This window comes from Jaculus jaculus, chromosome 16, assembly GCF_020740685.1.
Source record: "Jaculus jaculus isolate mJacJac1 chromosome 16, mJacJac1.mat.Y.cur, whole genome shotgun sequence".
NCBI lineage: Eukaryota > Metazoa > Chordata > Mammalia > Rodentia > Dipodidae > Jaculus > Jaculus jaculus.
Window position 1 is genome coordinate 50591369 of NC_059117.1, and position 15887 is coordinate 50607255.

General features: G+C 42.4%; 1 protein-coding gene across 7 annotated transcripts in view; it reads left to right on the forward strand.

The window, feature by feature from the left end:
• The window catches only part of Ccdc66 (coiled-coil domain containing 66), a 38314-nt gene extending 32210 nt beyond the window's left edge, over window positions 1–6104 (forward strand). For 6 of the 7 annotated variants that reach the window (XM_004652625.2, XM_045136029.1, XM_045136028.1 and 3 more), the window contains 7 exons: window positions 783–927; window positions 1596–1694; window positions 3390–3880; window positions 4280–4320; window positions 4756–5006; window positions 5355–5479; window positions 5913–6104. In XM_004652625.2, the coding sequence (XP_004652682.1) occupies window positions 783–927; window positions 1596–1694; window positions 3390–3880; window positions 4280–4320; window positions 4756–5006; window positions 5355–5479; window positions 5913–5999 (1239 nt within the window). In that variant the 3' untranslated portion in view covers window positions 6000–6104. The remainder of the gene's footprint in view (window positions 1–782; window positions 928–1595; window positions 1695–3389; window positions 3881–4279; window positions 4321–4755; window positions 5007–5354; window positions 5480–5912) is intronic. The other variant, XM_045136025.1, reaches the window with a different exon arrangement.
• The last annotated feature ends 9783 nt before the right edge of the window (window positions 6105–15887 follow it).

The window sequence follows — 15887 nt, forward strand, 5'->3', positions numbered from 1 at the left end:
TTTAAGCATGAACACAGGCGGCCCCTCCCTCTGCACTCTGTGTGAACTCCAGGCTGTGCCTGCTCTTCTCTCTTGTTTTCCACATACTCACCTCAACGACATAAACTCTGAAACTCTCCTATTTTCTTACTTGCAGATTTGATATTTGTTTGTCTGACTTACACTGTCTCAAGACACATTCACACCTGAGTAGGCTCCCCTACACAGCTGGGGTTAAAAAGACCCTGACTATTGTTACTCCAGTAAAGGATATTCTCCTTGCCTGCTCCCCACCCCCAGGTCAAGAGCAAAAGCCTGAACTAGGAGCCCCTGCTGTGAACCCGAGCCTAACTGGTCAAAACTTGCTTCTGCCCTATTGTACATGGGTGGGTGGAAGGATGTGCAAAGACTGAGTTAAAGAAAGCATTTTCATGAACATGGTGGCCCACAGCAGGACAAAAATCTTTACTCCTAATGTTTGGAAATGTTTAAGAGGCAATGTCATGGAAGCAGCTAAACCAAGCAACCTCTGGATTCAGAATCTCTACTTGTAGGAAAGGCTGTCTGGAAGGCCCCAAGGAGTCATCCATTAGGACCTTCATTTAATAAAGCACTTAGCAAATTAAAAAAGAAAAGAAAAGCATGCTAGAATCAAAAGCTGTGGGGCAGGAAGTTTGCCTGCTGACTGCTCTTATTTCTCCTATCTAGATTAGTGCCTGCCTCTGAGGGGTTTTGAGAAAGTGTCTCACCAGTGGAGCTTGGCAGCTGTATGTAATGAGTTTGTGTCTCTCATGTGCTTGCAGGAAACCATGACCCTTAAGACAAACGAGCTGCTCCACACTGTGCAGAGAGCACAGGAACTGGCACAGAGACTGAAGCAAGAGCACAGGATTCGAGAGCTGACCCGAAAAGGACATGATACCTCCAGGCTGATTAAGAACCTCAGTAGTAAGGGATCAGCCAGAATTTCACTTACATGCTTTTTTTTTAAAAAATTGACAACTTCCATAGGTGTAAACAATATCCCATGGTGATTCCTGCGCTCCCCCCACTTTGAAACTCTACTCTCCATCATATCCCCTCCCCCTCTCAATCAGTCTTTTATTTTGATGTCATGATCTTTTCCTCCTATTATGGTTTTGTGTAGACAATGTCAGGCACTGTGAGGTCATGGATATCCAGACCATTTTGTGTCTGGAGGAGTATGTCACTTACATGCTTTGTTTGTTTGTTTGTTTGTTTGAGGTAGGGTCTCACTCTAGCTCAGGCTGACCTGGAATTCACTATGTAGTCTCAGGGTGGCCTTGAACTCATGGTGATCCTCCTACCTCTGCTTCCCGAGTGCTGGGATTAAAGGCATGTGCCACCATACCCAACCTTCACTTTTTTTTTTAATGTGGTGTTTATGGTGATTAAGCTAGAAAGTTTTGTATTTAGGTATTGCTCTACCTACTTTCCCCCCTTTTCTTTCATTTCTCAGTGCCAGGGATCAAACCCAGGGCCTTTGTTTGCTGGGGAAATACTCTATGTCTGAGCTATATTCCTACCCCACTAACCCTAGGTTGTGTAAGTATTCCTTAAGTAGCACTTTAAGAGAACATGTTTCTCATTGGTAGTTGACAACTCACGGTATGACTTTGATGAAGGTGGTGATAACACAGATGAATGCAGCAGTTCTGCAAGCTTTCCCAAGAAGGACGCTGGTGTGCAAACAGGTATTCCTTAAAATTTCACTCAAATCAACATGAGTTCCATTTCAGATTTAAAACTTAAAAGAAATGTGAGGGTTTTACTTTTTGAGATGTCTTATGTAGTCCAGGCTATCCTCAAACTTGATTTTTAGCCAGGGATGACTCTGAGTTTTTATGGGCTTCAGCACCCTTCCGCTACGCACTCTGCTGATTCTGAATTTTTAAATTAAATTTTGGTTGTTATTGTTTGTTTTTAAAGGTAGGGTCTTGCTCTAGCCCAGGCTGACCTGGAATTCCTTATGTAGTCTCAGAGTAGCCTCAAACTCTCATCAATCCTCCTACCATGCCTCCCAAGTGCTGACATTAAAGGTGTGCGCCACCATACCTAGGTTACTTTTTTTTTTTAATTAATTTATTTATTTTCAAGCAGATAGAGAAGAGGGAAGGAGGGAATGGTCATTCCAAGTCATCCATTCACTTCAGGTGAACTCCAGATGCATATGCCATCTAGCTTTATGCGGGTGCTAGTGAATCAAACGCCTTAAGTGCTGAGCCATCTCTCTAGCCCCTTTTTTAGTTTCATTTCCATTTATTTTTATGCTCAATTTATTCCCATGCTGTAAGTTTTTGCTTCTTCAGTTTTTTCTGGGTTATTTTTTTCTTCTGTGCAACCTCCTGTTGAGGCCCAGGAGCAATCTGTTCCTATTTGGGGGGTCATCTCAATGTGGCAGAGCTCATGTACGGATGAATCCAACCATGAGCTGTGCACATACGGTGGCACATTTTGGGTGCTTTGTTTTTTGGATCAGAGAATCCACATCTAAACCCTTACGTTCAGCATTGCTCTCTGCATTCTTAAACATGTGCAGCAGAAACTCAACACTCTTTGGGCCACTGACCCTGTGTCCAGCCTCGCTGTTTAGCCTGGGCACACCTACCAATTCCGAATGGCACACACCACTTCTTTAAAGTGACATCTTTTAGACACTTGGTGGCTTTTCGGATATGCATACCCTTTATGGCCTGGGCAGTTTGGCAGGTGTTCTTAACGTGAACATGAAGATTTGAACCCCTTGATTTGCATGATTTTGTGGAGTTTTCTGGGTCAAGAGAGTAGTGACAAGAAGAGGGACTCTGAACTTCTGATCCTCATGCCTCTGCCCCCTAAGTGCTGGGATTGTAGGTTTGTGCTACCGTGCATGCCCAGTCTACAGTGCTGAGGAACAAACCTAGTGACAGCTCTATCCCCATCACTGAAATTAGGGTTGGTTTTTTTTTTTTTTTAAGCAAATATAGAGATCTTTGGGTGTGTGTGTATGTGCGCATATGCGCACATGTATGGAACATGTGCATGCATGTTTGTATGTATATGGGCACATTTGGACAGATTTTGGCATCAGGTCTCCTCAGTTGATCTCCATCTCTTTGAAGATGGGGTCTCAGTGAACCTAGTGCTCACTAATTCCGTAGACTGGCTTAGCTTGCCAGAGAGCTTCGGGAATTCTTGTGTCCACTTCCCCAGCTCTGGGACTACAGGAACACATCATGACCACACCTGGCTAATGAATCTTTATAATGTCATTTTTAAAATTAAAGTCTTAGTGTGCCTGGTAACTAACACTCATTTAACATCTTGAGTGAAAATGATTAAAGTGGAAATTTTAATTCTATAATCTTACCATAATTTAAAAACATTAATCATTTGAACATTTTATTTAGATGACTTATGTTCCGGCATGTTCACCAGTGCATGGTCACCCTGTGGACCAGGAACAGAGAGGGCCACCGTAAATGCCTCTCCTGAGGTCCCTGTGGAGTTTTATGCACAGTTTTGTGCAAAGAAGGACAAGCAAGAAGTAAGTGTGGATAAAGGTGTCCACTTAGAGAAAGAAAACAGCTGGTGTAATGACCAGTATAGTCCGTGCTTACGAACAGAGACACACACAAAGCTCAGTAAGGACAGTCCCAAAAAACCTGCTTGGAATATAAACAGGCCCCTCAAAAGGTATGTTCCTGCATCAGAAAAGTATCCTAAACAGCTTCAGAAGCAGAGAGAAGAAAAAAAGATGAGAAGACAGATGGAACTGCTTCATTTGGTGGAGAGAAATCACCGTGAAAACCTCTCTGAAAAGAGAGGCTTTTCTGCAGAAGCTGTCACTTCCTCCCATGAGGAACCAGAGTCAGAGTCCAGGGGACACCGAATCAAAGAGGTGAGGCTCCTTTGTCTACTTTCTAAGCGTGGATTGCTGTTTCTGAATTCAAAACATACTTCACATCTTTGTCTGAATAGATTGCTTCAGTTTATGTTAGTGGTCAGCAGGACAGTCGTGTTTGTTCTACAAGCTGTCTGTGATTGCCTTTATGCTAAATAGCATCAGAGTTGAGTAGCTGTATCAGAAACTTTCTGGCCCAAAAAGCCAGAAAATGTTTGCTGCTTGACCTTTTTCAAAGAACTTTATACTAGTGAATGCTTGAGCCCATGTAGAAATAGGTGCTATTCATCTGGACCTGGAATGATCCATTCCATTATCCAGTATCTGTTATTCTCAGAAGAGAACCATTAGAAGTGTCTGAGGATGTGTGTCTGAGTTCATATGTCCATCTTTTAGGAAGAAGAAGCCCTGAAAATTCCCTCTTCCAGTAAAGAAAGGTATGTAGCTTGTTTCCATCGCTGCTAATGCATTCTGTATGAGACAAGGAAAACAAAACACCTGCTCAAAGTCTGTGTGACTTCAGGTGTTTGGTTATTCTGTGCTCTTGTGCATGAGCCAGCTAGTTTACAGTTGTCTTCAAGTGTGACTCTGGGAGCAAGTTGAAGACATTTTGGTGAAACATGAGGCTTGATGCATCAGCATTCATCTTTAGAATCTAATTGAAATTTTCTTCCTTGGACTGTAGTAAATATATCCTTAGCAAGTATTAGTAAAACTTCAAATGAATCCCTTTCTCTGGCCTGTTGCATGAAAAGTTATAGATCTCAGGCTATTCCACATACAGTATCTCTAAAGGTGATACAAAGAGTAGATATGCCTGAAATACACAATATCTTACTAAAGCTTCTGTTTTTGCACTTCTTTAAAAATAGGTTTCAATTACTGGTTCCAGCATTAAACAACAGAACCCAACAAACTCAGACTATTTCATCACACATACCACTAAAAGATAGTGGCCACGAACGAGAGACCTCAGAAAATGCTCCACTAGAACTATCAAATAGGGTATCTGAGCCTTCTCATTTTATTCCTTATGTTCGGACAAATGAAATCTATTACCTTGATCCAGACGCACCTTTGTCTAGACCTTCAACCCAGGCTTCTCAATACCAAAATTCACATGGTAAGTGAACTGCCTAATCTGTAAAAATTCATCATCATGGGGGCTGGAGAGATGGCTTAGCAGTTAAGGTGCTTGCCTGCAAAGCCTAAGGACCCAGGTTCAATTCTCCAGTACCTATGTAAGACAGATGCACAAGGTGGCACATGTGTCTGCAGTTCATTAGCTGGAGGCCCTGATGCTTGCTCTCTCTCCCTCTTTCTCTGTCAATTAAAAATAAAATAAAATTCATCATCATGAACCTCCAACCCATAAAGATGCTAGAAATTATCTCAAAAGGTTTTCCTACTAAGGCAGGAGTTTGTTTGAATCTGCATACTAATTGGAAATGTATCTGTACTTGGCCTTCAGATTGTGACAAAGAACGACAGCTGCCTGGCTCTGACCAGCCCAAGGATCCACTTCTTAATCCCAGTCTGGTGAAAAACAGGGATCGACAGCAAGCAATTCTTAAGGGGCTTTCAGAACTGAGACAGGTGAGAACTGACATCTAGCATACTAAGCAAGGCTCTGTTAAATTCCATCTCTGGTTGCATATAGCTTGCTTGAGCTGCATGATACAACCTTCGTTACTTATGAAAGGGGCCATAGGCAAGCCCAGAGAAAAGCAGACATGAACACCTCTCTTACTGTGTTCAGGGTACCTGGGAACAGAAGCAGTCTAACCCCGTTCCAGAGTTGCAGTGATTTAATAGTGTAGCTTCGAACATACTCAGTTGATAATGAAAAGGTTCATTACAACAATTGCTAGAAAAGAAAGAGCAAGCTTAAAACATGACAAGTAAGAACTAGATTATGAACTTAATACATAACTTTTCCCAATTACAGTTATGGAGTAAGGGAAGGATATAGTAGGAATAATGTCCAAGTTGGCTGTAGAGCTTTACTAAAATGCCACTTTGATTTCAGGGTCTTCTGCAGAAGCAAAAGGAGTTGGAAACTAATCTCATACCTTTAGCAGCAAACCAAGAAGACAATTTTAGTTCTCTACTTTAAATGTACTCATTGCTCAGGTCTAAATTTTTCAAGCACCCACTGAATAATTGCACATTGTGTACTAAACATGCTCTACTTTTAATATAATAAATGGATATTTTTTTAAAAAAAGATTTTTAAAAGGTTTTTGTTAATTTTTTAAATATACTTTTATTAGATATGGATATATTTAGTATGTAAGTCACACATGTTGGTACCATCATTTCCCTCCTCCCTGTCCCTTTTCTGAAGAGGCCTTCCTCATTGGGGATGCAGGTCAATCCCATGGGAATTGTGGGTCATGTATTATGGGGGCAGCAGTCAGTTATGGGGGAGAGACAATATCTCTGTGCAAAATGTCCCAACTTGTGGCTCTAACAATCTTTGTGCCCCCTCTTTCGTAAAATTCCCTGAGCCATGTTGGGTGCATTTTAAGTCTACTTCAGTGATGGCCTCTTAGGAGACTCTGGATCTCTGGTTTGGTAGGTGTTGAGTGTCTTCAGCATCTATCTCCTTCACCCTTGTGAAGGTTCACTGAGAAAGCAGCAATCTTGCTCATTGCCCCAGTTCTCTGTGGTTTCAGCTGGGGCCAGGGATGGAGTGCACTAGGTTGTTTCTCTCCTCAGGTCCAGTTCCTGTCTGAAAAAGAGAAGCAGATTCTCCAATGGAGAATGAAGTCAGCACCAGTTAAATGGCATAACCATTATTAATTTAGAGAGAATTAAAAGGGTATAGACCCTCTTATAACCCATGATTAGTGGGAGCTTGACAGTGGAAAGCAAAATCGTTATCTGGGTATGATTCTGACTTGTTTCCTAGTTCCAGATATGGTTTCCTTTCCACTGAGTGGATCTGTTAGCCAATCCAAGAGCAATTGGTTACCCACCATGGCTGTGTGCCATGGCATGTGTGTGAGCATCATGTCGGGTTGTTTGCTTCTGAGTCACTTAGACTTTGAGTTGCTTGGACAGATGTTGGCCACTTTCCCCCAGTAGCTCATGTAGCACCTTCCAGCCCTACTAGATGGACTAATTGTCTGGAGACTGGCTCTCTTCTGTATTTTAACCAGGTCTCTCCATGATCCATGCCGATAGTGTATGGTATTCTCAGCAGTAGGGTCTTACCATTAACCTCTGGTGGGTAATGAAGTGCCCTGACAGAAGTCTGTCTTGTTTGTTTTGGGAGATCTACTAGGTCTCTCTGGTCAGCAGCTCATTGTGGATATAAACCACCTCTCCACACCACCAGGCCTGCCCGCACAAGTTCACGCTGGGAACCCAGACCCTGGAGTTGGGCCCTGGTTAAGTTATTTTCCTCCTGCTATGGTTGGGTGTCTTATCAAAATACTATACAGGGCTGAAGAGATGGCTTAGTGGTTAAGCGCTTGCCTATAAAGCCTAAAGACCCAGTTCAAGGTTTGATTCCCCAGTACCCACATAAGCCAGATGCACAAGGTAGCACATGCATCTAGAGTTCGTTTGCAGTGGCTGAAGGCACAAATGTGCTCATTCTCTCTGTGTGTCTTTCTGTGTTGCTCGCAAATAAATAAATAAAAATAAACAAAACTTTTAAAAAAATACTGTGCAGTTGAGTTCCTGACCTCTTAATGTTCTTCCAAACTTAATATGTAGCTCATTAATTGAACTGAATTCATGTATTTTGTTCTGTAAAAAATACTATTAACGTGTCTAGTTTGGTTTTTACTAATATAACCCAATTTCAATGTAGGATTCTATGAAAATTATTCTCTAAAACATCTTTTTCAAAATGTTCATGCTTGCATTAATAGGCAGGGTTAGATAAGAGCTTGAAACCCATGACCTGGTGCTATTAAGATGCTTTCCATGAAAGAAATTCCTCCCCCCCTTTTATTTTTATTTGCTTACCTAATGGATTGCAGAAATTATTTATCTCAAAAAGTTGACCATAATTTTAAGTGAGACATATTTTTACATGGGTAAAGGTTAAAAAATACTACTTAATAATGAGTTTTATGTACCTGTTATTTAGAATGCAGTTACATTATCAGGTACATCTTGAGGTACTGAGCCAAAAAATCCTGTAAATATTACATCACTGGCTTATATTAACTGTATAAAAACACTATACAAATGCTTGGTGTTTTTGTTTTTTTGAAGGGTCATGCTCTAGCCTAGGGTAACCTGGAATTTGCTATGTAGTCCCAGGATAGCCTCAAACTCACAACAATCCTCCTCCTATCTCTGCCTCCCAAGTGCTGAGATTAAAGATTTGTGCTACTATGCCTGGCCTATCCAAAAAAAAAAAAAAAAAACTTTAATCAAAATAGGTGATATTTCAGCAAAAGTAGTTTATATCATTTGACATTAAAGAAAAAACCATCACTATTTATAAACATCTAACTTAAATTTTCAGATGCTTACAGGTCATGATATAAACAAGAGGAAGGAAACATTTCAGAATGGGTTAGAAACTTTAGAGAGTGAAATATAAATTAATTCACTTTTAAGAAACAGAAAAAATCCTTAACAACCTACTTTTTTATTCAGACTCAAAGAATTTTTTTCTTAACTCAATGGAGATTACCTCTATCTAAGGTTTTACGAGCAGATGAAAAGTAATTATTTTGAAACACATTTGGTGCAAGGGCATATGGTACCCCAGAAGTGTCTGATGATTGTGAACATTGAGGTGACTACACTGAGTTGATGTGATGACCCTGGAAGTTCCTGTATGCACCATGACCTGCTGGATTGCTTCTGTCCTTCAGAGCGCATTGCAGCGTCAAGAGCCGTGCCTTCATCAGTTTGGTAAGTCTTATCTTCTGATAACTTTTTTGCGTGTCCAGAGATGGCTACAATTCAGTGAGAACATTCTGTTTTTGATTTCTCCCACTGACCTGTTGGCCTCTTTCTCTTTTGTCAGTTTGTCTGAATGCAACGTTGAACACTTTTACACATGAGATCTCACCCAGAACCCAGAGACGACAACAAAAAATCCCTCTATTGAAATATACAATGTGTTTAATTTTTAAATTTATACACTACTACACAGCATAACATGCCAGGATCTGCAAGTGCACAGTCCCTGACAGCTTGGTCTTCGGCCACAAGTTCACTTAGTCACAACACTCCTAATAAGTGTGAATGCCCAGGAAATCCATGCTGAAAGCTTTTGTGAAATGTGTTCACACTTAATGTTGGGAAATCCCAACACCCAGCTCCAAAGGGGTTAATGTGAAAACAGTATCTAAAGTTAAACGGTAATTCAATATTTCACAAGACATACAGAATAAAAGCTCTCACATGTAGCTTCCGTGGATGACCAAACTGGCTAGCTCTACTGAAAACTTGATGAACAGTTAAGTACAGCTTTCATTTAAATGTACTCTGGAACCAAAGCAGTGGCCACCTCACAGAAGACTCAAGTATATGATAGATTAGATCTCTAGTACTTTATAATTACATCTGAGGAGACTTAGTAGTTAAATATTAAATCCCTGTACCTGGCTTCCTACTTTTTTCTTAGTAAAACCTCTGCTGACATAATAGTAAAGCTTCCATATCCTCATAGGGAACATAACTACTCCATACTGGGCATAGTCCACAGTAAAGACAGAAGTACCTACCTACTGGAAGTGCCAACTTGTAGTGATTATAATAAATTATAAGAGCTTACTGCTTCTGTGTCACTAATGAATAAACAAAACCATTTCTCCTTCTGCCTGCCTTAAAGAAAATGAAAACTACTGAAAAGTTACCTCACTGTGACTCAAGATTCTCATTAGAATGAAGCAGTGGAGGATTTTCTTCTGTGACTGAGTTGTGATATCCCACAAGACTTAAAGTTCTGCATGAAGTCTTCAGCAGTTGCAACTATTATTCCATTGTCAGTGTAACTTGAAGGCATTTTGATATTCTTCTCTAAGTTAAAAAAAGAAAAGAGTTTGGGCTAGATAGATGGTATAGTGGTTAAGGCACTTGCTTGTGAAGCCTAACGATCCTTGTTCAACTCTCCAGATCCCACATAAGCCAGACACACAAAGGTGAGGCAAGCGCAAGGTTGCACATGCCCATCATGTGGTTCAAGTATCTGGAATTAAGAGTGCAGAAGCTGAGGCCCTGATGTGCCAATTCTCTCTGTGTCTCTGCCTCTCTCTGTCTCTAAAATTAGAAAAGAAGAACTTCAAGGGAAATGTGTGTGTTGCAGTCCAGTTTGCATTGCTGGTAGAAATCACCCAACCAAGAGCAGCTTCTGGGAAAAAGAGGTTTATTTTGTCTTATGGGCTCGAGGGGAAGCTCCATGATGGCAGGGGAAAGCGATGGCATGAGCAGAGGGTGGACATCAGCCCCTAGCCAACATAAGGTGGACAATAGCAACAGGAGAGCATGCCAAACACTGACATGGGGAAACTGGCTATTACACCTACAAGCCTGCCCCCAACAATACACTCCCTCTGGGAGGCATTAATTCCCAAATCTCCATCAGCTGGAGCATTCAGAACACCTAAGTTTATGGGGGACACCTGAATCAAACCACCACATAACGCCCCTGGCCCCCATAAACTGATACCCATACATGATGTAAAATGCAATGCATTTAGTCTAACTTTAAAAGTCCCATAGATTTATCAATCCCAATGATGTTCAAACATCCTCATAGTCCAAGATCTTTTAACTGAAACATAATACCAAAAAATAACTTCAAAAAACCCATGATGGCACAGAATAAATGTTCACACTGCAAAAGATGGCATTAGGCATAGCAAAGAAACATTCAACCAATACAAGATTTAAAACAACCAGGGCAAACATCAAACTAACTTCAAGTCCAACAACTCTAACCAGTGACAAATCTCCAAGTCAGTTAATTCTAACCAGCAATAAGTCTCTGGCATTCCAATTCTGCCCTTCCAGGTAGGCTACTCACAGTCTTGGAAAACTTCATCAGGGCCGGCAGTTCTTGGCAGCCATCTCGTGGTCCCGGCATCTCCACTGCAAGCCACGGTTCATCCTCATGGCTCCATGGGGTCTCCATGCTGGCAACCAACAAAACCTGCTTCATGCTGCCCATGGCCATTCTTAAAACACATGACTGTTGCAAACTCAATGACCCTCTTTCCAGCATTTCTTATACTCCACGAGACCAGGTTGGGTGCCAATTCAGTACTCAAGTGGGGGGAATAAAGCAGACTTTGAAGAACAGGACCCAGTCTCAAGGGTTGTAATCAGTTTTAGTTGCACCTGAATGGGCAACAGTTCACACAAAGATTTTTCTTTCTGTGCCATATCCCTCTGCTCACACCAATTCATTTCTATGCAAAGCAACCCTGCACAACTTCTCAGGACATGGGTATAAGCACAAGCTTCTCACACAAACTGCTAGCCCAGTACAAGCAAAGCTCCTTTTCACCCTCATAAGCCAAACTTCACAGTCCATAGTTCTTACTGCATTCAGGTCTTGCAGCTCAGACCAGAATAGTCCATCAAGCTGAACTTACAGCACTGCAAGGCATCTCTTAGGCCAAGGTTTCAAATCCTCCCACATTCCTCTTGAAAATCAGCTCCAAAAGGCCAAAGTCACACAGTCAGATGTCTAGCAGCAACCCCCTCCTGGTACCACTTTACTGTTGCAGTCCGGTTCGCATTTCTGGTAGAAATCACCCAACCAAGAGCAGCTTCTAGGGAAGAGGTTTATTTTGGCTTACAGGCTTGAGGGGAAGCTCCATGATGGCAGGGGAAAGCAATGGCATGAGCAGAGGGTGGACATCAGCCCCTGGCCAACATAAGGTGGACAGTAGCAACAGGAGAGTGTGCCAAACACTGGCATGGGGAAACTGGCTATAACACCTATAAGCCCGCCTTCAACAATACACTCCCTCCAGGAGGCATTAATTCCCAAATCTCCATCAGCTGGGAACCTAGCATTCAGAACACCTAAGTTTATGGGGGACACCTGAATCAAACCACCACACTGTGGGAAACCACACGTCCACAAATGATGCCATTCTTAAGGAAAGATTTTCCACCACAAGTTCTGAAATCTAACAATAGCCATTCTGGCTCTCATTTCTGCATGTACAGAAGCACACAACTACCCATCAGAAAGAGTGTTGTTGCTGTATGTTCTGAGCCTGAAGTCTGATGAGGCAGTCCAATTTAGGAGCATTTTGAATTTGTGAACCACAGTTGTGGTATGACAAAATTTCAACAGATATTTCTTCTGATAGGCATTCGGAAGGGTCAGCAGACTCAGAGCTCTAGCAATCAATCTGTGAGGTTAATTTAACCAAAGCTCAGTAGCTGTATTTGTTATGGACATTTCAGAGAAAATCATAATTTCTAAATGAGGAAACTGATGAGAGCCATTGTCCGAACAACCTGCCTGAGGGACATGAGATTGTGTCTCCAAAATAAAAAAATAAAATTATAAATCGAGTTGGGCATTATAGCTAACACATGTATTTTTTAAAACATTTTTTAAATATTTTTTGTTCATTTGTTATTTATTTATTTGAGAGTGACAGACACAGAGAGAAAGACAGATAGAGGAAGAGAGAGAGAGAATGGGCGCGACAGGGCTTCCAGCCTCTGCAAACGAACTCCAGACACATACGCCCCCTTGTGCATCTGGCTAACGTGGGACCTGGGGAACCGAGCCTCGAACCGGGGTCCTTAGGCTTCACAGGCAAGCGCTTAACTGCTAAGCCATCTCTCCAGCCCATAGCTAACACATGTATTTAATCCAAGCACACTGGAGGCTAAGGTATGAAGATTGCCATGGGTTTGAGGCCATACTAGGCTATAAGAATGGGTTTCCTGTGAGGCAACCTAAGCCAAAATGAGATCTTGCTTTAAAAAACAAACAAACAAAAAAAGCTGGAGAGATGGCTTGCCTGCAAAGCCAAAAGACCCGGGCTCAATTCTCCAGAACTCAGATGTTCAAGGTGGTGCATGCATATAGAGTTCATCTTCAGTAGCTAGAGGCCCTGGCTTACCAATTCTCTCTCTTACTCTTGCATTAAAAGAAAAAAAAAAAAAGACCAGTCTGTTGGGCTTGCCTCAAAACAAAACAAAAATATATGTATCTACATGTAACATTTTTTGAGATTGAGTCTCATTCTAGCCCAGTTTGTCCTTGAACTCATGGTGACCCTCCTAGTCTGCCTGGGATTAAAAGTGTGTGCCACCATGCCTAGTTTTTTATTATTGTTTGTGAGGGCGGAGAGAGAGTAAGTAAGCAAACAAAGGGTTTGGGCCTGGGCCAGCCTGCTAGCTTTGCAAACAAGTACTTTTAAGGCTAAGCCATCTCCCCAGCCCCTCTAAACTATTTCTGTAGAAGATAAAATGCATTAACTGGTATAAATTCCAAGTTGCAGTTAGGAAGATTGGGGACTATACTTGTAACTCTAGAGAAGTTACTTTTGGTCCCTGAGATTGTCACCTCCTATAAAGATTAAAGCAAAGTTAGGATTTGCTCTTAGCTTAATTCAAGGCCTTTAGAAGGAAGGTGTTGGCTGGGAATGATGTTGCATGTTTATAATCCCAGCGTTCACAGACTGAAGGAGGAGGACTGTGAGTTCAAGGTCAGCCTGGGCTACATAGACTCTGGTCTAAGAATTTTTTTAAAATTAAGTTTCTGTGTGTGGTGGTACATGCCTTTAATCCTAGAATTCAGGAACCTGAGATAGGAGCATTACTGTGAATTCAAGGCCACCCTGCCACTACATAGAGAATTCCAGGTCAGCCTAGGCTAGAGTGAAATCCTTCCTTAAAAAAATAACAAGTTGGGCGTGGTTGCACACACCTTTAATCCCAGCACTTGGGAGGCAGAGGTAGGATCACCGAGAGTTCGAGGCCACCCTGTGAATACAGAATGAATTCCAGGTCAGCCTAGAGTGAAACCCTACCTCAAAAAAAAAAAACAAAAAATGGGGGGGTGGAGAGTTGGTTTAGAAAAGTTAAGGTGCTTGCCTGCAAAGCCTAAGGACCCATGTGCTCCCCAGATCCCATGTAAACCAGAGGTACAAGGTGACGCATGCATGTGGAGTTCAATTATGGTGGGCGGGAGGCCCTGGCATTGCAATTCTCTCTCTCATAAAAAGGAAGGCTGGGCTGGATGGACAGATTGCTCAGTGGTTAAGGCACTTGCCTGCAAAGCCTAACAACCTAGGTTTGATTCCCTAGTACCCAGGTAAAGCCACATGCACAAGGGGCACATACATCTGGAGTTTGTTTGCAGTGGCTGGAGGACCTAACATGCACAAACTCTCAGTGTGTGTCGCTCTTTGCATTTCTGTGCTTGGAGGAAAAACAAAAGGGGGAAGGTGTGGTGGTGCACGCCTTTAATCCCAGCACTCAGCAGGCAGCAGTAGGAGGGTCGCTGTGAGTTTGAGACCAGCCTGAGACTACATAGTGAATTCCAGGTCAACCTGGGCTAGAGTGAGACCCTACCTACCTACCTCGACAAAACAAAAAGAGAGAGAGAAAAAAGAAAAAACAACAAGATGCTACGAAATAGCAGAGGGAAACACCTCTTTGTTAATTAATTAAAAAAATTATAATTAAGAAAAAAAAAAGGAGGGTCCTGGTTAGGGCAGAAACTTCCCGTTAGGGTAAATAATATTGCTCATACAAACCATAGTTTGTTACAGGAAAACCCCACTGCTAGGAGTGAGATACCCTCCCAGTGAGTTGTTGGTCATAGAGGTTCCTGAGGGCCCCAAAATAATACAGCTGTTCCCAAAGCTCTTGGATCCTCACCAGAACTAATAGTAAGACCCTACTGCTGAAGACAATACATGTGTTGAAAGGCCCGAGAATTCAGAAGCCCAGAAATACTATCACGCTCCAAAGGGAGCTTAAGCGGTCCCCTGCATACCTCAAACTCCAGGCTTTACTCTCTGTTGGAAGCAAGTAAAGAATCCCTTTTCTCATTATATCAGAGCCCGCTCCTAATATAAAACTAGGTAAAAAGGGCATGAGATAGCCCTCAAGGATGGGAAATGAGTAATGAAGTGAACCACTTATTTGGTTTCTGTAAATAGCCTGCACCATAAGCCTTAATAGCCCACACTATGAGCCTTAGTAGCCTGCACCATAAGCTGTAGCAGCCCGCCTCAGACCACCAAGGTCATAGGAGACTGATACCACACTCTGCTACTCCCACCCAAGGACCTGCGCAAATGCTGACCACCAAGGTCATAAGAGAATGATTGGTCCACGAGGGGCTTGAACAAATTAAACTAATTGGCTTAGAAACTATGGGGTGGCACAAACTGACCCTGCGGACTCCTGATATTAAAAAAAATGATTGGTCTAATGCACAGGCTTTGTTAGAAACCCTATAAAAACTGTCCCGTTCCTGCATTCGGGGCTCTGCAGTCCTCTACCCCTGTGCAGTGTACGACTGTGGGCCCCAGCGCGCTTGGAATAAAATCCTTTTGCAGTTTGCATCAAGACCGCTTCTCGTGAGTGATTTGGGGTGTCGCCATATCCGGGCAGAGCGTGGGGTCCTCGTTTTGGGGGTCTTACAGTGTCAGTAGCAGGACAAAAAAAAAAAAAATCGGATACTAAGGACCTGGAATTCACTCTGTATTCACAGGGTGGCCTCGAACTCTCGGTGATCCTACATCTGCCTCCCAAGTGGTGGGATTAAAGGTGTGTGCAACCATGCCCAACTTGTTATTTTTTTAAGGAAGGATTTCACTCTAGCCTAGGCTGACCTGGAATTCTGACCTGGATACTAAGGACCTGCCTCCCCGCTGTTCCCCACTCCCACCACCACCTGCAGCAGACAGCAGGTGGGCAGACCAAGTTGAGAGAGAGTTCCTGACTTCTTTTTCACTTTGGTTTCGAGAGTGGGGTGAGGGAAACAGATCATAGTGATGTTAGCCAAATGTGATTTAGGAAGGATGGCAGTGGTCCCGGT